The sequence below is a fragment of the Bufo gargarizans genome, chromosome 4 (assembly GCF_014858855.1).
Source record: "Bufo gargarizans isolate SCDJY-AF-19 chromosome 4, ASM1485885v1, whole genome shotgun sequence".
In the NCBI taxonomy this organism is placed as follows: Eukaryota; Metazoa; Chordata; class Amphibia; order Anura; family Bufonidae; genus Bufo; species Bufo gargarizans.
Genome location: NC_058083.1, coordinates 515687771 through 515714506, shown reverse-complemented (window position 1 = coordinate 515714506; position 26736 = coordinate 515687771). Strand labels below are relative to the sequence as shown.

Below are 26736 nucleotides of genomic sequence, written 5' to 3'. Positions count from 1 at the left end.
GAACCACTAGGCTGCTGCACTTGAAGTACTTTCTGTACAAGTGACTGGTGACCCACGGGGTCAGGAAAGGCAGAATTACACACAGTCTGATAAATGGTCCGTTGTCAGGGCAAGCAGCTCAGGATCAGAATGGAGATCAGGCAAGGGTCAAGTCAGACAGGAAAGTGTCCAATCTAGAAGTCTGTACACAGAACAGGCAAGCTTTGCATGAAACTAGCATACTAGAACCTATTAATCAGGCTCCTTTCCATGGCTTGTAGAGATTAGAGTGCGTGCATGATGGCCCTACAAGAGCCAGAGATAGTGTGTGAACACATGACCTATGGACAGAGAAGGTCATTATCGGCAGGAAGCAGGCCTCAGCTTGTGAGGGAGGACAGCGTTATTCCAGCAGCCGGGACCACTGGGAAGGGAGAGAGGGATGTCTGTGGGACTGGACCACTGGATCCCTAAAGCTATGGAGCAGGTTAACCAGGCAGCAGGCGTGCCCACCAGCAGGAAGGAGAGGAGCTATAGGCATGGACCGCTGCCATAGCAGATAACTCTGCTGTCATTTCATCACTTATTGTCATTGTAATTAATGATCTTTTCTGGTCACATCAAACATTCCACACGACTTCTCCATCAGTCTGCTGACTTTTACAATTTCTGTTTCACAGCTTTTAAATCTGGGTAAAGATCTGAACAATATTAAGGCTGAAGATACATATGTGAGGGGTGATGAGCAGATCATAGAGGACATTCCCACCGATAACCACCCAGGTGAGTAGTAACCACTACATAAAGCAGAGAAGACTTACAGATTCTGCTCCTTCACTGGCTACTGATGACTCATTGTATAGTCAGGTAGAGGTGGCAGTTTGGGGGTCACAAATTGTACTTTCTGACAGGTTTTCCTTTATTAGCACACAATTGTTACCGATACCAGGTGTCCCACAGCAGTGATGGCCAGTTCGCATTGTTCGCCCCCGAACATATGCGGGCTGCCATCTTTTTTCACAAGTCCGGCGAGGCACAGGTAAGCCCTTACCTGTGCCTGTGCGCGAGCCGGTCTGAAAACAAGGGCGGTCAGCGGGAGCAGGCAGTTCCGAGAACAGCCACCTGGGTCTATTTACATGTCCCCATTATACAAGCTGCCAGCTTTCAGAAACAGGTTTTGTTAAATTTGACAATCAGGTTGTTTGTAGGAAAAATCCACTTTTAAAATGTACCTGATGTCATCAAACATAGCTCAGGTAGTCACTGGGGCGTACTGCTGGATGAGGCGAGACACAGCGTCATCTCCTCTATCCTGCCCAACTTACTCGCACAGAGCTCTGCTGGCTTCTTGATGTCCGCTCCTGGCAATGGGAAATCTCGCACAGCAGAAGACATTGGCATGGACCTTGACATCTGCTGACTGTGGTCCCAGCATCTCCTGGGCAAACACAGTGAGTGCTTGAAGCCAGGGTGTATACATATTGTGACGCTTTGCGATCCACAGCGATACTAGGAAATCACAAATGCGCCATATTTCTCAATCACAAAGACAAAAGAGCCTTCACTAAGAATCTTCTCTTTCACTAAAGGAGTAACTCACAGATCAGAGGTACAATTAGCACCTTCTTGCCAAAGAATCTTCCTGCCCCATGCCAGGTTGAGTACCCATCAATCTGGTATTCTCTTGACAGAACCTCATAAAAACTTCCTTTCTGCAGCCATAGTGTCTCCAATACCAGCAGGGGTCTCACACCTTTAGCCTGGGCAGCGAGCTTAAGAAGAAAAGGACAGATCCTTATCACACAGCTGGTTGGTACAGGAAGGAAGATGACCTGAAAGTCCTCTTCAATCCATAAGCTTCATATTTTTCCCATATTTTCCTAATATTTCATGGGTTATGGAAATGTGAAAGGAACCATCTTTTCAGAGATGGTTTTGGTTCTCCTAACCCACCTTCTAGGAAACCCGCGGACAAATCAGAGATTCCCGCTCTGAGATATAAAGGTTCTCAGGCACCCTGTATTATCTTCTAGTCGTATTTGTTATCAGATGATGCGTAAAATTGTACTGATTATCAATATCAACTATATTTCTTGATTGGACTTACGGGATATGGAGAAATGGGCAAAGCAAAGATGCTGCAAGGTTTTCTCCCTTTGGGGCAAAGGACTGCCCCTGTTCCAATTACCCAAGGCTGGACCTGAACGTGTCATAACCACTCCCCACTTCAGAGTAGGTAAAAACAGTGACACACTCAGGTCCTGCGTCCTTCACCTACCATCTGACGTCGTCTAACATCTCGACCGCCCGCAGGGACACGGGCACCCCACCATCTTGGATTATTATTTCAAAGACTTTGCCTATTACTAGACACTACCACGGTAATTCTGAACTTACAGACATTCTATTCCCTTCCACCTCTTACCTATTTCTATCCAAACCAATCTGTTCACTGGCCGGTATATTTATCTGTCAGCTTTAATATATATATTTTTGTGTATAGTTTTAGAATAAAAACTAGCGATTTCATCGTTCCAGTTTTGCCCTTGTTACTTGATGACCTGATCTATGCTAAGAACTCTGTCCTCAGAAGACATACTACCAAATTGTGTTATTTTTATAAATTGTTAATGTACTAGCTAGGTTGCAAATAACCGTTTCGTCCCTTAAGGATTAGCTAGCCGGGGTCTCTTCGCCCCAATTCAATACGAAGAGTGGTGGCAGCAAATTAATTAGATTTCCAGCGTGAAATCAGTAATTTTATTTTTACCGATTGTACATCCAATCGCGATTGCATCCTGTCTGGGCCCACCAACCAATCTTAAACGTCTTCAGTGCTCACAGTGGATTCGCCTCCAGAAGTCTCTAGTGGAGACCTGTATGGCAACTGTGGCTTAGTACGACGGGATTGGCGGGTGGTCGTCACACATATCTGCCCGCTTCACATGTCAGGATCCCGGTGCCGGAACGAGGTCTTCTGTGTCTGCGTGAGCTTTTTCACTTCCAGGAGCTGACATCAGGAAGCCAGCAAAGGTCTGCAAGAGCAAACTGGGCAAGATAGAGGAGATGACTCCATTACTCGCCTCATCCAGCGGTACGCCCCAGTGACTCCTGTTTGATGACATCAGGTACATTTTAAAAGTGGGTTTTTCCTACAAACAACCTGATTGTCAGATTCAACAAAACCAGTTTCTGAAAGTTGGAAGCTTGTACAGTGGGGACATGTAAAGAGCTCCATAGGCCACTTCTGGTGACAAGTTCCCTTTAATGGGTTTTTAATAACGGCCGCTCTATATTTGTATAGAAACAGTTATAAACTTCTGGAATTACTACTGGATGCTGTCTATAGGTGGCTGCCATATTCATTACACAATTTCCCTCTCCCTGATTGGGTGTGAAACCCAGGACACCACCGGTGTAGGATTTATGTCTAGAACCGCGATAACACACGGTGTAAGGAAGAATGTGAACTAAACAAATTACTTGAATGTGGACATGACTTCTTCATCAATCTCTGGACTCCAGGATTATGCAATTTTTTTTCATTTTTGGCACTATATTTGAGTTTTATTCTTCTTTGTTTAGTGGAGGACCTCACCAGAGGACTGCATCTGGTATTCTTGGTTGATAATATGATAGTGATAGCCGATGTGGACATCGTGCTTGCTCCTCCCTCTGCCCTCCTTTTTCATGGGTATGGTGGGGGAGTGATCATATGTCCTTTCTCTGCTGTCCCCTTTCCCCTATTGGGGTCACCATTTTATGTTGATAGCAGTGGACTGATGATGTCGCAAGATATGGGGTGAGGATCCATGATACCCGATCTGTGCACTTGATTCCTCTTCCCCTATCTGGGAGTGAGGGTCCCTCTAACTCATCCCGGGGGGACCTCCTCTCCCAGGGGATATTCGTCTGCCTTTATATCCCTTTAGATCATCATGGTTAGCGGCTCATGTACCTTTTATCCTCCTCTTGATTGTATGTGTGTGTGTGTGTGTGGGGGGGGTGGCGTGGATACTTGACAGTGCCCAAGTACTTTTCCCCCTCACCCATGACAGCACCCATGCGACTAGGTCCTCCCATCCAGGACAGGGAACCTGAAGAGATAAAATGGTTAACACCCCCACCACTCTTCAGTTCAGGTTTCCTGTCCTCCGGATAGGATGTACCTATGGAGCTCTTGCTCCCAGCTTGGGTTCACACCGTACTGCTGGGGAAGGGCCAGGTCTACGCACCATGAAGGGGCCTATCCCATGCGGCGTTAGTCTCCTCAGGGAGCAGTTTGCCAACTCTACCTTTCTCCTGAGTCCTCCCAGCATCTAGGGGAGCTGCTGTGGCCATGTTCAGGCAGCTTCCAATTCAGTCTGGCAGGGTGCACGGCATCCCTTCTCAAAGATGGCGGCTGGGAGCCAATGCGCGTTCTGAGCATGCGCTTGGGGACGGGCGGCGGTACGATTCCGGCACCATGGAGTCTTTTCCTGTGATGTGACGCTGGAGGAGGAGGCACCTTTTGCCGGCTGGATTAGGCATTTTGGCCTAGTGTTAAAAGGAGGCCAAGGAGTGTTGTAAATGGCAGCAGAAGAAGGCAGCCAGCTCTATCTTTGCGCACACAGTTCTGTGCTGGATTCGGTGTCTGGATACAATGTTGGAGCCAGGTGATTCAGGATGCGCCGACCCCTTGGAACCCTCGAGGCCCACAAGCCCGGTATTGGACCTGAGGAGTTGGAAAGTTACCTCTACATGTGGTGAGATATATCCTCTCCTAATATTTATGGATTGTTGTTTGCTTTTGGTGTTATGGGTAGCAAAAACACCTAAGAACTCATCTAAGCATAAAGAATGTAGTGGATGTAGAGTAGCTTTACCAGCATCTTATGTTAGACCACTATGTCAGGATGTGTGGATAAATTGGTTCTGGAAGAGTCACAATCTTTATCCAAAAGTATTAAGGCTTTGGTGAGATCAAAAGTTAAATCATCTCTTAAGTCCCCAGAAACTAAATCGGCCACGGTCACCAGAAAATTGCCAGTTACAGTAGAAAGACTGATTCTGAAAACTCTGGGCCACAATATCTCAGATGATTTTTCGTCTTTGGAGGGCCCTGTTTCCGGCTGAAGATACTGAACTTTTATTAAAGCCTGTTAAAGCTACCATGCAGTAAGAGGCCTTATAAAGAGGGAATCAATCAGGGAGCAGATTTTGTAAATTTTTCACTCCTACCTGTGTACTTTCAGAGAAGCAATGGCTGTGTTGGGTCATATGACGCCCACTATTGCAGCAGTAACATATGCACAGATTCACTCCAGAGAGCTGCAGACGGATATTCTGAGATCCTTTGACTGCTTCCCTTACTCTTTGGACCGAAATTCCACCTTTCATCAAAGGCCATGTGTTCCCTGTTATGATGGACAATATCGAAGACTCTGTCTGCGGGAGTCCCATGGTCTTTCAAAGATCAGATAGTGGTTACCACAGACCCCAGTCTCTGTGTTTGGCAGGCTCACTCTCAGAACAGGTACTGGCAAGGGAGGTGGGACCTAAACTCAAGGAAAGCCTCCTCCAACTTCAAGGAACTAAAAGCAGTAAAGATGGCCCTAGAATTAGCAGTTCCAGAGGAAAGGAGCAAGAAAATATATTTTTTATTCAGACAATTCAACAACAGTGGCCTACATAAATCGTCAGGGGGGAACAAAAGTTCCACATCTTTTGCTTTTGTCCCAAGAGATTTTTCGTATAGCGGAAGAAAGAATGCTTTTCCTTTCTATCTAAAGGTGAAGGAAAACATAATAGCAGACTTTCTAAGTCGTACATCCATCAAGCAGGGGGAATGGTGTCTGAACAATGAAGTTTTTTTGGAAATAGTCCAAAAATATGGTCTTCCCACAGTAGATTGCTTCCAGAGCTGAACGAAAGGTGGAAAGGTTCTTCTCCCTCAATCCTTTGGATAGTCCTCTTGCAATAGATGGGTTAGCGCAAGACTGGAGTCAGGAGCTGGGCTATGCCTTCCCTAATTTTTGCCTTATTCCCCGAGTGTTGAGCAAAATAGAGGAAGAGGGAGCCTCAGAATTTTTGTAGCTCTAAAGTGGCCAAATAGATCCTGGTACACAAACCTTCTGAGGTTAGCAGTAGTGCCTCCTTGGACCTTACCAACAAGAAGAGATCTACTTTACCAGGGGCCTCTATTGCATCCCAATCCAGAAACACTTCATCTCTCAGTATGGAAATTGATAGGGAAATCTGGTCTAGGAGAGGTTTATCAGACAGAGTAGTTTCCGCAATGTAACCTCTAAAAAATACATTAGGGTGTGATATATTTTTTCTACCTTCCTAGGCTACAGTTCAGATCCTTTAAAAGTTCCCATTGTGCCAAAAGTTCTAGATTTTTTTACAAGCAGGTCTAGATAAAAATCTAAAAGCATACAGATTGCGGTTCTATTTTTTTAAGGCCTCTTGCACACTAACCTTTTTTTTTTTTATTTACATTCCGTTTTTTGCGGACCATATACGGAACCATTTATTTCAATGGATCCGCAAAAAAAACAGAAGGTACTCCATATGCGTTCCGTTTTCATTTTTCCGTTCGGTTCAAAGATAGAGAATATCCTATTATTGTCCGCATATACGGACAAGGATAGTACTGTTCTATCAGGGGCCAGCTGTTCTGTTCCGCAAAAAATGGAATGCACTCGGACGTCATCCATAGTTTTTGCGGATCCGTTTTTTGCGGACCGCAAAATACTGAAAAAGCCATACGGTCTTGTCTGCAGCTTCTAGATTACATCCCCCATTAAGACCCTTATTTTCCCCTTGGGATCTAAACACGGTCCTTTCAACCGGCTAATAATATCTCCATTAAGATTGCTTACCTGCGAGATGGCTTTTCTGATTGCAGTTACTTCAGCTAGAAGGGTCTTGGATGTTTAAACATTCTCAGCTTTTCCCCCTTACATTACTGTGTTGGAGGATAAAATAATCGTTTTGCCCAAATCCTGTGAATCTGTTAGAGTAAAAATTCCACTGTCTGGATGTCAGAAGATGTTTGTTATATTACGGTACTTAGATTCCTCGGCATCCTGGAGAATAGATGAGAAGCTATTAATACAATTCCATGGTAGTTTCAAGGGTCACAAGGCTTCTACTAGTGCCATTGCTAGATGGGTCAAAAATGCCATTTCCCTTGCCTATTCTTCTTTGAACTTGTCTGCCCCCAACTGGGTTTGGGGCATATTCAATAAGAGCAATTGCTGCCTCTTGGGCAGAAAAGGCGGATGCTTCACTGGCCCAAATCTGTAATCCCCCCTAAACAGTTTATTCTCGCATGGGTGCTGTTATGGGTAAGGAAAAAACAAAAATGACTCTTACCGGTAATTGTTTTTCTTGAAACCAGCACCCCAAATTTTTGCCAATTGGGCAGATAGATGCATGACATTGAATAGGGATATAATGTACCGAACTGGTTCCCTTTTTTGTATTTTCTCTTTTCTTATTTCAAGTCTATTCTTTGGTGGTTGGCATGGTTTTGAAGAAAAACAATTACAATACAATAATAGTAAGAGTAATTTTTGTTTTCCACCTACACAAGGCGGAAATGGCTGGGAACCCTGGGTTTCTCCCCCTTGGTGGATTATTCAATAATTTGGCGATTATCATGGCCACCATTAAGTGACATTATGTCCCTTCTTTATATGTTTCAGCGCTTACTGAAGCTATGCGAAGGAGCGCTTATGTAGTTTATTTGGTTGCCTAAGAGCTTCAGCTCCATGTTTCTTATGAAAGAAGCGCAGGCGCAAACTGTAATGGCAATTCACATGCGCAGTGACTATTAGAATGCAGGCGGCCATCTTTGATGTGGTTCTCTATCTGTATATGCAGCTCACGCTGTGATGTGTATACATCTTGGTGGGTCATGAGCAGTGAAAATACAGGGACGGCAGCAGCATGATAGATCCACATGGAGTCCGGGGCAGGGGGAGCCATGTTTTTATTAATCAGCACAGATGCACTTTATGTATTACCACTAATCATGTAATTTACCCATATACTGAGATAACAAGATTAAGATATGAATTTCACTGAATTATGGACAATGATATGTCTGTATAGTTTGTACACTGAATCATGATGATGTTTGTTACTGTACTATTCTTACAGCACTTTATTAACCCCTTAAAGACCTGCTTTTATTTTTGCATTTTTAATTCTTCCTTCCTACGTTCCATTAGCCATAACTTTTTTTATTTTTTCATTCACATAGCCTATTTTTTGCGGGACAAGATACCTTTTTTGATGCCACCTATGTGTTGTATTGGCAAATAGGAAAAAATTTCTTTGTGGGGTGAAATTGAAAAGAAAAACAACAGAATTCCGCTAAGGTTTTGGGGGTTTTGACATCACGGCGTTCCCTGTGCACTAAAAATTACCTGATGTCCTTATTCTAAATAAATGTAAATGTGGCTTCTATACATCAGTAATCCATACAACTATATCTAGTAAAAAAAAAAAAAAAGTTAAATGTCACTGTATGGTATCTGTCATACACATCAATTTAATGTATACCTCCTGGGAGTATATGTTAGAGCCCATAAATGTGATATGAACAGAGCATTTATATGTACAGTACATGCCGGTATTATTTATATGTATGTGGTGTATGAGCAATAATATATTTACTACGTCTGTAAGGTAGATAGAAGGTGGGCTTTCAGCTTCAATTTCTGGTGTGTTTTGTGCTTAAAGGGATTCTGTCATGACATTTTAGGCCTATAACCTAAACATATGGCCAGGTCCGTCCAAATAGCATGAATCTGAAACTGTACTTATTAAATGTGCCTGTGGCTCTATTAGCACATAAAAAAGGTTTTTATAACCTGTCATTCGCCTACCTAAGGTGCCCAAGGGGACGTCGCTTCATACAGGGTGCCTGGCTGCACCAATCTCCGTCTGGTGCCCAGCGCCGCCTTCCCAGTTGAAATCGCCGCCTTCCTCACCTCAGCCCGGCCTCCGCAATCGTCCGGTCCCTCTGCCAGATCCCGCGCGTGCGCACTAGGCATAACCTGAGGGACCGGACGATTGCGGAGGCGGGGCAGGGCTGAGGTGAGGAAGGCGGCACTATAGACAGGGAGGGCTGGGCACCAGACGGAGATGGCTGCAGCAGGGCACCCTGTATGAAGCGACGTCCCCTTGGGCACCTTAGGTAGGTGAATAACAGGTTATAAAAACCTGTTTTATGTGCTAATAGAGCCACAGGCACATTTAATAAGTACAGTTTCAGATTCATGCTATTTGGACGGACCTGGCCATATGTTTAGGTTATAGGCCTAAAATGTCATGACAGAATCCCTTTAAGTGCAGTTAGCGGTCAGTGTGTGAGACGGACACCAGCTTATAGCACTGACTCACAAATCCCTTGTGAACCAATCAAGATGCTGGCTTCAGCACAAGAGTAGAAAATACAAGTGACCAGCCTGTGACCTAACATCATCATCATCTCCTGGTCCAGGCTACAGGTCTACTGTCAGATTGTTATCTGTTTGCCCATAGTCAGTTGAAAATTGAAATTTGCTCCACGACTTGTAATTTGTATGGATTTTCTTTATATAGAACTGTTATAAAATGTATATAATTTTAAGGTTCTATTATTAAAAAAATGTAAAACTCGGATTTATTCTTGGCAGATGACTGTACCAGGAGCTCTGAGAAACATGTGATGTCAGATTTTAGAAGAGATGATTGTGGTGTCACAGAAGATATACATGAAGAGCATGCCATTATCTCAGATGTATCCTCAGCCTTTCACAGCAAAAATCTATCATCTGATCCTTTGGATGGATTTCAATCTTCTAATTCATCACAGACTGTTAAGCAAAATAAAATCCACAGAAGAAGTGTTCAACATCAAAGAAGTCATACAGGGGAGAATGCTCTTTCATGCTCAGAATGTGGGAAATGTTGTAAATCTAAATCAGATCTTATTAGACATCAGAGAACTCACACAGGGGAGAAGCCATTTTCATGTTCAGAATGTGAAAAACATTTTAACTCTAAATCACATCTTGTTAGACATCAGAGAATTCACACAGGGGAGAAGCCATTTTCATGTTCAGAATGTGGAAAATTGTTTACTGATAAATCAACTATTCGTAAACATCAGAGAATTCACACAGGGGAGAAGCCATTTTCTTGTTTAGAATGTGGGAAATGTTTTACTGATAAATCAACAATTCGTAAACATCAGAGAATTCACACAGGGGAGAAACCATTTTCTTGTTTAGAATGTGGGAAATCTTACACACAGAAATCATATCTTACTATACATCAGAGAACTCACACGGGGGAGAAGCCATTTTCTTGTTTACAATGTGGGAAAGCTTACACAGAGAAATCAAATCTTGTTAAACATCAGAGAATTCACACTGGAAAGAAGCGATTTTAATGTTCAGAATGTGATAACTAGAGATGAGCGAACTTTTGAAGAATTAATTTCTGCAGCTTGGTCAGAGTTCAACAAGAAATTTGATTTGTTATGAATTAATTTGTCACGAATTACTATGTTAAAACTCCATTTAGCCTATCAATCAATGAGACGAGTACAGAACGCCTTCCAAAATCTGGAAACAAACCGAGTCTACCTATTCAACACCATATCAGAGGGAATGCCATGTAGTTTCACTATGTTATCGACAAACACCTGTGCAAGAGTATCAGCATTAGGTAGAGCTGAAACGATCAACAACCACCAGAATCACATTTTGTTCCAGAAGAGTTCGATAAATCCATGATAAAATCCATGGACAAATGAGTCCAAGGTCTGGACAGTATGGGTAATGGAAGAAAAGATCCGGAAGGCTGAGTATGTGTCACCTTAGCACGTGCACAGGTAGCACTGGCTGACACATAGTCCTCAACATACCTACGCAACCCTGGCCACCAAAATTTACAAGAGATTAAATCAACAGTTGAGCTACTCCCAGGGTGTCCAGCAAGTACCGTACAGTGATGTTCCTCGAATACCTTGTGACGTAATTCGGAAGGAACAAACAAGTTCCCCGGAGGACAAGAGTCAGGTGCCTCTTCCTGGGTCTCTAACAACTTTGCCTCAAAGTCAAGATATAGGGCGGATATAACTACCCCTTCAGACAAAATAGCACTAGGATCTTCAGATTCACCCCCCACCCCCAGGAAAGCTGCGCGACAGAGCATCCGCCTTGACGTTCTTAACCCCAGGGCGGTAGGTGACAATGAAGTTAAATCTGGTGAAAAACAGCGAACATCTGGCCTGTCTTGGGTTCAGTCATTTAGCCGACTCCAGATAAGCCAGATTTTTGTGATCGGTAATCACCGTAATACAGTGATGCCCTCCAGCTGTTGTAAAACTACAACTCCCACCCTACCCTGATGTAGGCTGATAGCTGTAGGCTGTCTGAGCATGCTGGGAATTGTAGTTTTGCAACAGCTGGAGGGCCGCAGGTTGGGCATCCCTGCCGTGATAAGATGAATTGCTCCTTCCAACCAATGACGCCATTCCTCAAAAGCCAACTTAATGGCCAGAAATTCTCTTACCCACATCATAATTTATTTCGGCAGTCGAGAGTTTTTTAGAGAAAAAAGCACATGGTCGCCATCTACTAGGTGTAGGACCCTGTGACAAAACTGTTCCTACCCCTACCTCGGACACGTCAACCTTTACAATAAATGGCTGAGACACGTGTGGTTGCACCAGAATAGGGGCCGAAGCGAAACATTTCTTCACAGCAGATAAGGCTTATAATGCTGCATCAGACCAGTTAGATATATCAGCACCCTTCCTAGTCACGTCAGTTAAAGGTTTAACCACAGTAGAATAGTTCAAGATAAATTTACGGTAGTTGGTGAACCCCAAAAACCGCATAAGCACTTTCAGATTTTCTGGTCGATCCCAGTCCAACATGGCACGGACTTTCTCTGGATCCATACGAAAACCTGAGTATGAGAGCAGGTAACCCAGGAATTGCACTTCCTGAACAGCAAATACACACTTTTCCAATTTAGCATACAACTTATTCTCTCTTAGGATCTGTAACCCCTGTCTTACATGATCTTGATGAGTCTCCATATCTGGGCAATAAATTAGTATGTCATCCAGATATACAACAACAAACCTCCCCACCAGATGATAAGCGATGTCATTGACAAAGTGTTGAAAAACCACAGGAGCATTAGTGAAGCCAAAAGGCATGACCGGATTTTCAAAATGACCCTCTGGGGTATTGAAAGCCGTCTTCCATTTGTCCCCCTCCTTGATCCTTACCAGATTATATGCCCCCTCAGATCCAATTTGGAGGACACCTTGGCACCGACAATCTGATTAAACAAATCCAGAATCAAAGGAAGAGGGTAAGGATCATGGACAGTAATATGGTTGAGCTCACAAAAGTCCAGACATGGCCTAAGAGTACCATCCTTCTTTTTTACAAAGAAAAACCCAGCAGCCACTGGGGACTTGGACGGCCTAATATGTCCTTTAGCCAAACTCTCGGTGATATACTCCCTCATGGCCTTTCTTACGGGTTGCGAAAGGTTATACAACCGAGATTTAGGCAGTTTAGCTCCGGTAATAAGATTGACGGGACAATCATACTCCCAGTGCAGAGGTAACTCCCGGTTACCACTCTCAGAAAATACATCAGAAAATTCGGAAATAAACGAGGGTACAGTTTTAGTGGTGACCACAGAGAATGAAGTATTAAGACAGTTGTCAATGCAAAAATCACTCCAATCAAAAATCTGTCTTGCTTGCCAGTCGATGGTAGGGTTATGTTTGCTTAAACATGGTAAGCCCAAAACCAACAGAGCAGGCAGACCCTCCAATACATAACAAGAGATAGATACCTGATGAAAATCACCCACTCTTAAATGGATGTCCTGCACCACCTGCGACAAGCATTTTTGTGCAAGAGGTGCAGAATCGATTGCAAACACGGAAATGCTCTTCTCTAATGCACTGGTAGTCAACCCATGCATACAGACAAGCTGCCCATCAACCTGCCCCACTTTCGATAAACACCTAAATTTTCACAGATTTGGACTCTAGCACCACCTCGGCCAACAGGAGAAATCTGGTACTAGCAGTAAATTACAAAAGTAAGTTTTCCGGGTCCCTACCCACACCACGAATAGTTATTTGGGGATTAAACTTTTTTTTTTTGTTTTCACCTTGGTGCAGGACGTACAGACATATATTCACAAAATGTCTTTTTTTACCAGAACAAAAATGGACTCCCTTCATATGACCAAAGCTCTTGCCAGTAGTTCCCGGAGTAGCTCCCCCTAACTGCATAGGCTCATTACAAGGCGTAACCACAGTAGTCTCTCCACCATAAGTGTCAAAGGAAGTTGCCACATTATTTGACAGCACGTCTTAAGGGGCAGGACCCCTAGATCTCTCTTTCAGGCGTCTATCAAGACGTACAGCAAGAAACATAGCTGTCTCCAATGACTCAGGATTTTCATGAAAGTCCAATGCGTTTTTAAGCCTCTCTGGCTATGGAGAGCAGGATTATTTCATTTAGTATCAGTAGCCCATCTCCTAAATTCAGAGCAATAGATCTTTCTGCCGTAAATCACGTAACTTGGTCTTGGCCTTGGAGATCCGATTCGGATCATCGTAAATAGACCCAAGGCTCTAAAAAAATTAATCTACCGACTGGAGGGAAGGTGATCCGGTCAGCAGAGAAAAAGCCTGGGCATCACCTTTTAGCAATGAAATGATCATACCCATACGTTGACTCTCATCCCCAGAAGAGTATGGACGCAGCTTAAAGTACAATTTACACGACTCCCTGAACCAAATAAAATTGTCACCACCCCCGGAAAACCTGTCAGGGAGAACCACCTTCGGTTCAGGACAGGCCTGGTACCCACCACTGGAACCAGCCGCCTGAGGTCTCTGGATCTGCAAGACGGTCGCACGGAGGTCAGCTACTTCCAAAGACAGACCCTGACCAGTGCAGACATAGAATCCATAACTGCACTGACCTGAACAAAAAATGGTCTTGGCGCTGGATAATGTCACAGATGTGGTAAGAGAAAACACCAAACAGACAACAGGAGGGAAAGGAAGAGTTATTAGGCCTTGATGCTAGTGAAAGGGAAAAGGGGCCACCTCCTATAAAACCCTGCTCTGGCCTTGACTCCTATCTGTATGGGCACACCTTGAAGGTAGGAGTGCCCATACACTGGAACCTGGAATCCCTGGAGACCCAGCAGTGCTCTATAGATATTGACAGGGCTGAGACGACCGGTTTATTCCCAGCTGAAAAAAACTGTGTCTCCCTGAGGCCTAGTAACTACCAACAAGGGGAGGGAAAAGAAAACACTTCTCTCTGTAGAGAGATGGACCAGCAGCAACACCAGGGAAGACAAGCACACCAGCTCTTCCAAAACTCAAATGAAGCTATCCAGCCCACGGTTAGGAGGGTGGGGTCAGACTAAATAGGAGAGGAGTAAGATCATTAGGCTGCACCTGAAACAAGGGGTGTGGACATAAACAACAACACAGAATCAAGAGTAGTCAAAGAGGCTGTTAGATTCTTCCACGCTCAGTCAGTCTCCTTGATCTCCTGACATCTGTCACGTGCGGGAGCATGACAGCCTAAGTGATAAAGTATTGTCACAAAGGCTTGGCCCTTGCGACTTTCTTTACTCCAAAATCTGGCATGTAAGTAAATGACCCTAATTCTGTTTTTGAAAATGATCCTTTAATATTAACAATATTACACCACCAAGCCAAGCGAGGGAGTCTCCTTCCATCTATCTCATTGCTATATTTTGCTTTGCTAAGAAAAATGTTTTACAATTCACATTTTGATTCCCATGCACAACTCCAAATGCTCCGCGTTTGACTTGGGAAGGTCTTCCACCAAAGCGTGCAATACTCACAAGAGGAATCCTATACCACGAGCCACACAAGAAAGGCAGCAGGAGATTAGGGAGGTTAACAAATGGCTCAAGAACTGGTGTAGGAAGGAGGGGTTTGAGTTCCTGGAGAACTGGGCCGACTTCTCTGTCGGCTACAGGCTCTATCGTAGGGATGGGCTGCACCTCAATGGGGAAAGGGCAGCTGTGTTGGGGGAGAAGATGGCTAGAAGGTTGGAGGAGTGTTTAAACTAGGGACTGGGGGAGGGTAATTACGTTATAGGATGGGAAGATAGTGCAGATAGAGACCAGGGGCAATGTAATGGGACTGGGGGAGGAATGGAAGAAGGGACTAGAACAGTTCAGAAGGAAAAGTGTAGGGTTAAAAATATACATAAACCTCTTAAATGTATGTATACTAATACAAGAAGCCTGACTAATAAAACTGGGGACCTGGAACTAGTGATATGTGAGGAGGACTATGACATAGTGGGAATAACTGAGACATGGCTGGATGATAGCTATGACTGGGCAGTTAATGTACAGGTTTACAGTCTGTTTAGAAAGGATTGTCAAAACCGGAGAGGGGGAGGGGGTCTGCCTTTATGTAAAGTCCTGTCTAAAGCCCATAGTCCGAGAAGATATAAGTGAGGGACATGAACATGTGGAGTCACTGTGGGTAGAAATACATAAAGGCAAAAACAATAATAAATTACTAATAGGAGTTTATTATAAAAATAATATACTAGATAATATCCACAGAAAATCTACTACTAAACAAGATAGACGAGGCAGCATAATGAGGTTGTTATTATGGGGGACTTCAACTACTCAGATATAGACTGGAAAACTGATACCTGTATATCACATAAAGGAAACAGGTTCTTGGCAATAATCAAAAACAATTACCTTTCCCAAATGGGTCAAGACCCGACTAGAGGGATGGTCATACTGGACTTAGTATTAACCAATAGACCTGACAGAACAACAGATGTGCAGGCTGTGGGACACCTGGGAAATAGTGACCATAAAGTAATAACCTTCCAATTATTATTCAAAAGAGTGTTTCTTCAGGGAGGAACAAAAATACCAAACTTGAAAAAAAACTAAATTTAGCCAACTAAGAGAGGCCATAGGCCTAACTAACTGGGACAAACTCCTCAAAAATAAAAATACAGCCACAAAATGGGATATTTTAAAAAACATCCTAAAATCTAATTGTGAGAGGTACATACTGTACCTTATGGGAAAAAAAAGGTTAAGGAACATGGAAAAAACAATGTGGATAAATAGAACTTTAACCCCTTAAGGACACAGGGCGTACAGGTACGCCCTTGTGCCCTGGTACTTAAGGACACAGGGCGTACATGTACGCCCTGTGCATTTTCGATCACTGCCGTGCGGCTGGCAGTGATCGGAACCCGGCGCCTGCTCAAATCATTGAGCAGGCACCTAGGCTAAATGCGCGGGGGGGTCCCGTGACCCCCCCATGTCGGCGATCGCGGCAAACCGCAGGTCAATTCAGACCTGCGGTTTGCTGCGATTTCTGCAGTTTCTGATCCCCGCGGTCCCTGACCGCGGGGATCAGAAACTTTAGGATTAAAAATTGTTTCCTGTATCCCTCCCCCCTGCACCCCTGAGTTGTTCGAGCACGGTGGGAGGTGCAGGGGGAGGGTTGCAGGCGGTGCGGGAGGCGGGCGGTGCGGTAGGCGGGATCGCGATCCCCCGCCCGCCTCCCATTGCGTAATCGTTGGCGTCTAGTGGGTATACCAGGGTGCCAGCACATTGCTGGCACCCTGGTATAAACGGCTGACATCGGTGATGCGATGTCAGCCGTTTAACCCTTTCCATACAGCGGTCCGTACGGACCGCTGTATGGAAAAGGTTAACAGTAAGAGGGAGCTCCCTCCCTCTCCGATCGGGGGGCTGCTGTGCCTTTGCAGTCCCCCGAATGGAGAGGGAGAGAGCTTCCAGGCAGCCCCCCAAGCCCCGTCCTTACCCTTCCCCGTCTGCGCAGTTCTGGCCACTACTGAGCAGACGGGGAAGGTTCCCATGGCAACAGGACGCCTTCTCAGGCGTCCTGCTGTCCATGGTTCTGAACAGATCTGTGCTGAAAGCATAGATCTGTTCAGACAAAGTGTAAGTAAAATACAGTACAGTACAATATATATTGTACTGTACTGTATTATGCAGACATCAGACCCACTGGATCTTCAAGAACCAAGTGGGTCTGGGTCAAAAAAAAAAGTGAAAAAAGTGAAAAATAAAGTAAAAATCAAAAAACACATTTATCACTGATTAAAAATGAAAAAAATAAAATTCCCTACACATGTTTGGTATCGCCGCGTCCGTAACGACCTGATCTATAAAACGGTAATGTTACTTTACCCGAACGGTGAACGCCATAAAAATAAAAAATTAAAAACTATGATGAAATTGGAATTTTGCCCACCTTACTTCCCAAAAAAGGTAATAAAAGTGATCAAAAAAGTCGCATCTACGCCAAAATTGTAACAATCAAACCGTTATCTCATCCCGCAAAAATCATACCCTACCCATGATAATCGCCCAAAAACTGAAAAAGTTATGGCTCTTAGACTATGGAAACACTAAAACATGATTTCTTTTGTTTCAAAAATGAAATCATTGTGTAAAACTTACATAAATAAAAAAAAAGTATACATATTAGGTATCGCCGCGTCCGTATTGACCGGCTCTATAAAAATATCACATGACCTAACCCCTCAGATGACCACCGTAAAAAAATAAAAATAAAAACGGTGTAAAAAAAGCCATTTTTTGTCATCTTCCGTCACAAAAAGTGTAATAGCAAGCAATCAAAAAGTCATGTGCACCCCAAAATAGTGCCAATCAAACCGTCATCTGATCCCACAAAAAATGAGACCCTACATAAGATAATCGCCCAAAAATTTAAAAAACTATGGCTCTTAGACTATGGAGACACTAAAACATTTTTTTTTGTTTTAAAAATGAAATTATTGTGTAAAACGTACATAAATAAAAAAAATTGTATACATATTGGGTATCACCGCGTCCGTGACAACCTGCTCTATAAAATTACCACATGATCTAACCTGTCAGATGAATGGTGTAAATAACAAAAAAAAAACGGTGCCAAAAAAGCAATTTCTTGTTACCTTGCCGCACAAAAAGTGTAATATAGAGCAACCAAAAATCATATGTACCCTAAACTTGTACCAACAAAACTGCCACCCTATCCCGTAGTTTCTAAAATGGGGTCACTTTTTTGGAGTTTCTACTCTAGGGGTGCATCAGGGGGCTTCAAATGGGACATGGTGTCAAAAAAACCAGTCCAGCAAAATCTGCCTTCCAAAAACCGTATGGCATTCCTTTCCTTCTGCGCCCTGCCGTGTGACCGTACAGCGGTTTACGACCACATATGGGGTGTTTCTGTAAACTACAGAATTAGGGCCATGAATAATGAGTTTTTTTTGGCTGTTAACCCTTGCTTTGTAACTGGAAAAAAAATATTAAAATGGAAAATCTGCCAAAAAAGTGAAATTTTTAAATTGTATCTCTATTTTCCATTAAATCTTGTGCAACACCTAAAGGGTTAACAAAGTTTGAAAAATCTGTTTTGTATACCTTGAGGGGTGTAGTTTCTTAGATGGGGTCACTTTTTTGGAGTTTCTACTCTAGGGGTGCATCAGGGGGGCTTCAAATGGGACATGGTGTCAAAAAAACTGTCCAGCAAAACATGCCTTCCAAAAACCAAACGGCGCACCTTTCACTCTAGGCCCCGCTGTGTGGCCGTACAGTAGTTTACGGCCACATATGGCGTGTTTCTGTAAACGGCAGAGTCAGGGCAATAAAGATACAGTCTTGTTTGGCTGTTAACCCTTGCTTTGTTAGTGGAAAAAATGGGTTAAAATGGAAAATTAGGCAAAAAAATGAAATTCTCAAATTTCATCCCCATTTGCCAATAACTCTTGTGCAACACCTAAAGGGTTAACAAAGTTTGTAAAATCAGTTTTGAATACCTTGAGGGGTGTAGTTTCTTAGATGGGGTCACTTTTATGGAGTTTCTACTCTAGGGGTGCATCAGGGGGCTTCAAATGGGACATGGTGTCAAAAAACCAGTCCAGCAAAACCTGCCTTCCAAAAACCAAACGGCGCACCTTTCACTCTACGCCCCGCTGTGTGGCCGTACAGTAGTTTACGGCCACATATGGCGTGTTTCTGTAAACGGAAGAGTCAGGGCAATAAAGATACAGTCTTGTTTGGCTGTTAACCCTTGCTTTGTTAGTGGAAAAAATTGGTTAAAATGGAAAATTAGGCAATAAAATGAAATTCTCAAATTTCATCCCCATTTGCCAATAACTCTTGTGCAACACCTAAAAGGTTAACAAAGTTTGTAAAATCAGTTTTGAATACCTTGAGGGGTGTAGTTTATAGAATGGGGTCATTTTTGGGTGGTTTCTATTATGTAAGCCTCGCAAAGTGACTTCAGAGCTGTAGTGGTCCCTAAAAATTGGGTTTTTGTAAATTTCTGAAAAATTTCAAGATTTGCTTCTAAACTTCTAAGCCTTGTAACATCCCCAAAAAATAAAATATCATTCCCAAAATAATTCAAACATGAAGTAGACATATGGGTAATGTAAAGTCATCACAATTTTTAAGGGTATTACTATGTATTACAGAAGTAGAGAAACTGAAACTTTGAAATTTGCTAATTTTTCCCAATTTTTGGTAAATTTGACATTTTTTTATGCAAAAAAAAATATTTTTTTTAACTTTATTTTACCAGTGTCATGAAGTACAATATGTGACGAAAAAACAATCTCAGAATGGCCTGGATAAGTCAAAACGTTTTAAAGTTATCATCACTTAAAGTGACACTGGTCAGATTTTCAAAAAATGGCCTGGTCCTAAGGTGTAAAAAGGCTGTGTCCCTAAGGGGTTAAAAAAAAGCAATAAATGACAAAAAGAAAGCTTTTAAATCACTAAAACAGGAGGAGATTAGAGAGGAAGCACTGAAAAAATATAAGGAAAAATATTGAATATGTAAAAGCAGCCAAACTAGAAACCGAGAGATGAATTGCCAGAGAGCAAACCTAAACCTAAAATGTTCTTCAATTATATAAATGGTAAAATATATAAATCTGAAGGTGTCGGTCCACTACAGAGTAATGAGGGGGGAGTTGCAGAGAGCGATGAGAAAAAAGCAAAGCTATTTAATATTTTTTTCTCCACTGTATTCACTAAGGAAAATAAACCGTCAGAAGAAATGCAGAATGTAAAAGTAAATTCCCCATTAAAAGTGCCCTATCTGACCCAGAAAGAAGTACAGTGGCGTCTTAAAAATATTAAAATAGACAAATTGCCAGATGGCATACACCCCCGTATCCTAAGAGAATTAAGTAATGTCATAGCCAGACCTTTATTTCTGATATTTAAGGACTCTATACTGACAGGGAGTGTTCCACAGGATTGGTGCATAGGAAATGTGGTGCCAATATTCAATAAGGGTCCAAAAACAGAGCCTGGAAACTATAGGCCAGTAAGTTTAACATCTGTCGTGGGTAAACTGTTTGAAGGTTTTCTAAGAGATGCTATCTTGGAGCACCTCAATGAAAAAAGGCAAACGCCATATCAGCATGGCTTCATGAGGGATCGGTCATGTCAAACTAATTTAATTAGTTTCTTTGAGGAGGTAAGTTCTAGACTTGACAACGGCGAATCAATGGATGTCGTATATCTGGACTTCTCCAAAGGATTTGACACTGTACCCCATAAAATGTTAGTATATAAAATGAGAATGCTAGGACTGGGAGAAAATGTCTGTATGTGGGTAAGTAAGTGGCTCAGTGATAGAAAACAGAGTGTGGTTATTAACGGTACATACTCAGATTGGGTCACTGTCAATAGTGGAGTACCTCAGGGGTCAGTACTGGAGGGGTCACTGTCACTAGTGGAGTACCTCAGGGGTCAGTTTTGGGCCCTATTCTCTTCAATATATTTATTAATGATCTTGTAGAAGGTTTGCACAGTAAAATATAAACTTTTGTAGATGACACTAAACTGTGTAAAGTAATTGACACGGAAGAGCACAGTATACTGCTACAGATGGATCTGGATAGATTGGAGGCTTGGGCAGAGAAGTGGCAGGTGAGGTTTAACACTGACAAATGTAAGGTTATGCACATAGGAAGGAATAATGCAAGTCACCCGTACATACTAAATGGTAAAACACTGGGTAACACTTCCAGCACATCACAACCTTGTCGGAATATTTATGCTGTCTCCGATTGACAGTCTAAATTATTTATGTGAATAAATTAAAATCTGTAATGAAGGAGATTCTAATTTATTATCATAAATATCAAGCTAAAACAAGCTTGTGATCCGCGTTGAATTGAAGACAAAACCCAGTTACAGACAAAATATATATGTAATTTATTAATACAATTTATAGTGCAAAATAATATATAATAAAATTGGTGATAATAAAATTCAATCAATGATATGCAAAATAGTGAGAAAGTAAAAAATAATTGAGAATATATATACACAATTATGCCTTATTATAATGATACTCCTCAATTATATTTTAAATCAATTAAATACTTGATTTCTCTCAGCCGACAAATGTCTGATTAAACCCAAATCTGGTTTATCTTTTATCTATACAGATATTTATATATATATATATATATATATATATATATATATATATATATATATATATATAATCAACCGTACCAGTCTAGAACTGAATTCAATTCCTTGGAGATAATACCGTGTTTTCACTAGTATATTTTCAATCTCCCTGTATTGGATTAATTTTTGGGATGATGCTGCAGGTACACCCCAATCTTATTCCAAAACAGATACTATACACAAGGTATGGTTAATTGAATATATATATAGATGTGTCTTATATTAATTAATTATCCTATAAAATATAGGTAAGGTTATACTATACCAAAATGTCAGCTAGCAGAAATCAGTTTCAATGGTTCAAAACCTTGAGGAGATCTTGAATAGACAATGACTTTTGTATTTAGTCAAACACCTCGCATAGCCCTTAATCTTTTGACCAGACCTAATTAAATCAAGATACACATGACCATACTCAAGTCATTGTTCTGGGGAAAAGACAGGGTTTGTTTATGATCACCTGTGTCGACATTTCTCCATTCAAGAAACCTTCAGGAAAGCGATCATTAACTTGTGTTTTACACTGAGAGAGATTCTAAAAATGACAGAGGAATTTGTACCTCATTTCTAACCTTAAAACTGAATATATCTATCAGGACCACACTCATATATACTATATATACAGCACACGTATTTAAATTGATGATATAAAAATCAATCTACTCATACATTGATTAATATAAAAACCCCAAAGAAAGATTAGAGTCTTTCTATTCACTGAAAATCATCAAAACTCAGCACATTTCTAATACATTGTCTTATCTAGGCAATTACTTTTCATTAGACCTTGGGACATCTCCTTCTCACAAACCCAACAGACTTGGGTAAACACTTTGGTACATATTGTAAATCTTAGGTTAGTAATTCTGAGTTAAAACCCTGAACTCACCCTGCACTTTTAAAATAAGACAAAATGGTTGTCCTTTAGGCTCATGTCCATACATCTTATATAGGCCTTATACTTATGGACTTTATTTATACCCAATAGTTCTGACAACCTGGACGCCCCACGTGCTGGACACGTGGAGCAGCGCGTCCCATTGCAGCAGCATCCTCACAGGTAATTCCCATATCGCCCTTCACCTTTGGGTTTCTTCCTCTCAGTGCCACCATTTGTAGTGATTTCTCCACAGATCAACTTCCAATTTAATTTCCATTTTTATGGGTTTAATCATAACAGCAACATTACACTAGTGACACCACACTAGTGATACTACAGTAACACTATACCACCCCATCTGTGACCTCCATATTGATTATTCACATGAATTGACCAATTGTTATGGGTACGCGTAACTATATTGTTCAATATATCCTGTTTGTGAAAAGTTAACTTTATATGAACATATATTTTAATTAAACTATAGAGGAGCTATAGATATCAATTTTATGTACCAGCTTTTACCTTTCATCTAAATATGGCGCTGTTTTTTATCTTTTTATCTATTCATGTTTTGTTTGAATGATTTTTCATTTTATCGTCCAATTATTTATTTATTATCCCTTTCATTGCCTTTCCTGACATTTTCAGATATGCAGACAAAAAAGCTAAACATTTTTATTGTCATTTCTGTTACAGCCATGAGCTGACATTGCATTTTCGCCTTTCCAATTTCCTCGTACCCGTCCTTTAGTCTGTTTTATGTTTATTGTATGCATATCTTCTAGACTTGAAAAAGGGGTCCACAGAACCCCGAAACGTGTTGTCTCAATAAAACCCACTGTATTAAAAATCTCTGGTTGCCATCTTGCGCCTATGGTCCACCCCTCTACTTGACTCCTCAGTCCAGCGGAAGTTTACTATATAGTTCTGCTTAGAAGAGGGGGCTGCCAAAAAAAAAAAAAGATGCACAACCTTTTTAAAACCATCAACATTTCAGCCAGTAAAGCAACTCAAACACTAGTTTTGCCAAAAATGTATTTTTTTACTTAAACGTGCTGGATACACAAAAATAAATTTATACACCACTATGAAAGGGCCACAAGGTGGGCATAACTACTGTGAAGGCGCGACAAGGTGGGCATTAGTACTATGTGGTTGCACTACGGGAAATGCCCTAGAAATTGGGATGGCTCAGTCTTACAGGCCAGCACAGCGCCCCATAATAAATATTTAACATGGACAGTTAGCATCCCTTTCTTATATGATCATTCTTTTTTTCTCTACCTTTACCGATTACCTTTTCCGTATCCAGTGGACATCACACCGGATCCACTGACACCCAAGATGAGGTAAGACCAGTTGGTTCTTTAATTTATTGCAAGGTATTTTGGTACCTTTTAAAAGTCACGTTCTCTAGTCGATTACATTTATTTTGGTACCACCTGTGACGATACCGCACCTCACGGCCCAGTCTGACATCACTGTACGTCACTGGTTACCAAGAGGTGACGTTACGCCCTCCCTGGGAGTACTTAAGGTCAGCTTGGCACAGTTTACACAGACACCTTCTGTCTGCACGGGCACAGGGAGTAAGAGAGGGTGGTCCACGCTACCTTCAGGGTGACACACTTGCTCACAACCCTGACAAGCTGAGAGAGCCTTTTCACTTCCCCAATGAAACAGAGCCCTGCCAGCCCGGTAGACTGCCACCTGTTAACAGGGTTATATCGGGTCAGAAACCAACCCCAGGTAGCGTATAACATTATGCCGAGACACGGATTTGTGGATCAAGATACAGAACAGCACAAGAATAATTTATATAGTTAATTCCCTTAAGGGGCACACTAGACACAACACTATATATATATATATATATATATATATATACACAGATATATACAATGGTCCGATATGCAAATACAGATGGTGGTATGTTAAAGGGGAATATTAATCACCAATATTTATGCAAATATCAATAATTCATATTCATAAATGGGCGCGAATCGTCTAGTGATGACACCGCCTATTTATACCTAAATCATATATAAATACCTAGCTAGGTTAACTAGCTAACTACCTCTGTTACCTATACACTACACTGAACTACACTACGTGCGACTTACTATCACTATACTAGGGCGGCGACTAGTAAAAACACCATACACTGTATTATGAACAATAAGGAATATTTATTACACAATACAATTATACAAGTCGAACAATACGCTATATCAATATATATTTATAGATCAATGGATATGAATATATATACATATAGAAGTACACACCGCAGTATAGAAACGGTACTACAATAAACACAATACAAACCTAACTACACTACACAGCACAATCCCAAATTCCACCCCACACTCTAGCTATACTTACAATAATACACTTACATACATACAATTATCGGTAATCCACTCGCCTGGCTACTCACTGTCCCTACGGGGGTACAAGAGGGTTAATCACACAATTGTGGCACTGCAGGGGTTAATACCTGCAGGCCAAGGAACACAGGGTAATGAGTTATCAGGGCAGCGGTAGCAGGGATCAGGCATTGAAGGGGTTAATGGTCAGGACTCTGCAGGGACAGGGCAATGCAGAGGTTAATGCTCTGCAGGGATTTATTCACATACTATATGTCACAGTCTAATATTTGCTTATAATTATATATATCTATATCAATGGAATAGATCCAGGGGTTATTACGGACACTGTTGCTGCTGGGGGTAAGCAGGAGACACAGGGGCAACACCAGTGTAACAGGGGATATGAGGGATCTACAATCCTGGGGGAACACAGGGGATATTAGGATTATAGGGGGACTCAGGGCAGGAGAGGTTAAGGGTAACCAAGGGTTATACAGGGGAAGGTGAGGGTTATAGAGGGATTTGGGGTAAGATCACCAGGGTTATAAGGGGGTGACTGGGCTGCTTCCAGGGTACAGGCTCATCAGGGATTAATGCTGAAACATGAGGTCAGCAGCCAGGGGTTAAGGGATGGTTGGTACTCAGCAATTTCCAGGAGCATGTGGCCGCATGTGGCCTCTCTTCCTTCAGGGAGCTGTTCCTATCCCATGTGTCTCTGATTGATGTTCCAGATGCAAGAGACCCTTGTTCCTGGTTTCAGGCTCCTATATCAGCCTCAGAAACAGCCCACCTCCCCCCTCCTCAGGGATGTGACATCATAGTGTGACTGTGACGTATGCCTGCCAGCAGGGGCGGATTAAGTGCATGATAGGCCCGGGGCTGTCTACCCAACTTGGGCCCCCCCTTCCCCCTCCATTTTAGTTTAGTTTTTAGTTTTTTTTTGTATGAAGAGGCTGCAGTGCTTTATGAGCGCCACAGTCTCTTCTTAGGCCATATGACATCTTCAGACAAAAAAAAAATACCCCAAATTGGGTCCTAAACTGAAAAATTTGGTAGTCAAATTTAAAATACATATAATTGTAATAAAAAAGACATGGAGGAGAATACAGCACCACATACCTGTTACATCCAGTGACATGTCCTGTCATGTAGACCTTCTATTTCCTCTTCTCCTCCATTTGACCCAGACCACCATGGCAAATTCTTTTAGCCGCATCTCGTCTCTACAGTTTGTAACACAGACACGTTAGATTTCTCAATTTTTCCATCAACCTCCTCATCCTGGTGTCCCCACAGTGTCATCCTGCCACCCCCAATACTGTGTCCGTTGTGCTCCCCAATGCCCCAGGAACTATACTGCTGAAAAAATTGTGACCCTGATAGATATAATTGGGATAATTTATCAAACTTATGTAAAGTAGAACTGGATTTCCAAAAGAGCTGTCAAATATGAAAGGTGGAATCTGATTGGCTGCTATGGGCAACTAAGCCAGTTCTGCATTACACCAGTTTGATAAATTACCCCAAATGTCCCTATAGTGTTCACAGCAGCTATAATGTCCCCTAGACCCCCAGTAATAATACCACCCTCTATTGTGCTCCAGGCAATAATCCCTGTATAGTGTCCCCAGAAATAATAGAATTGCCCCTATAGTGCCTCCCCAATAGCAACACCCCCATATGGTAATTTCCACCACACTGCCCCCACATAGTATTCCCCCCATAGTAATTTGCCCCCACACAGTGATTTCCCCCACACTGCCCCCACATAGTAATTTCCCCCAAACTGCCCCCATATAGTAGTTTGCCCCCACACTGTAATTTGCCCCCACACTGCCCCCATATAGTAGTTTGCCCCCACACAGTAATTTGCCCCACACTGCCCCACATAGTAATTTGCCCCACACT

The 26736-nt window shown here is 42.2% G+C and overlaps 3 protein-coding genes across 4 annotated transcripts in view; all 3 read left to right on the top strand.

Annotated features, from left to right (window-relative positions):
• The window catches only part of LOC122933675 (gastrula zinc finger protein XlCGF57.1-like), a 376277-nt gene that overhangs the window by 24390 nt on the left and 325151 nt on the right, over window positions 1-26736 (top strand). The gene's annotated exons all lie outside the window — the stretch shown is intronic.
• LOC122933673 (gastrula zinc finger protein XlCGF26.1-like) overlaps window positions 1-26736 on the top strand; it is a 284426-nt gene that overhangs the window by 24457 nt on the left and 233233 nt on the right. The gene's annotated exons all lie outside the window — the stretch shown is intronic.
• LOC122933680 (oocyte zinc finger protein XlCOF19-like) lies at window positions 77-10494 on the top strand. The gene is made up of 3 exons (XM_044288628.1): window positions 77-466; window positions 660-762; window positions 9654-10494. Exons 1-3 carry the CDS (start codon window positions 422-424, stop codon window positions 10409-10411), a joined length of 906 nt encoding a protein of 301 aa, XP_044144563.1. The 5' UTR covers window positions 77-421; the 3' UTR covers window positions 10412-10494.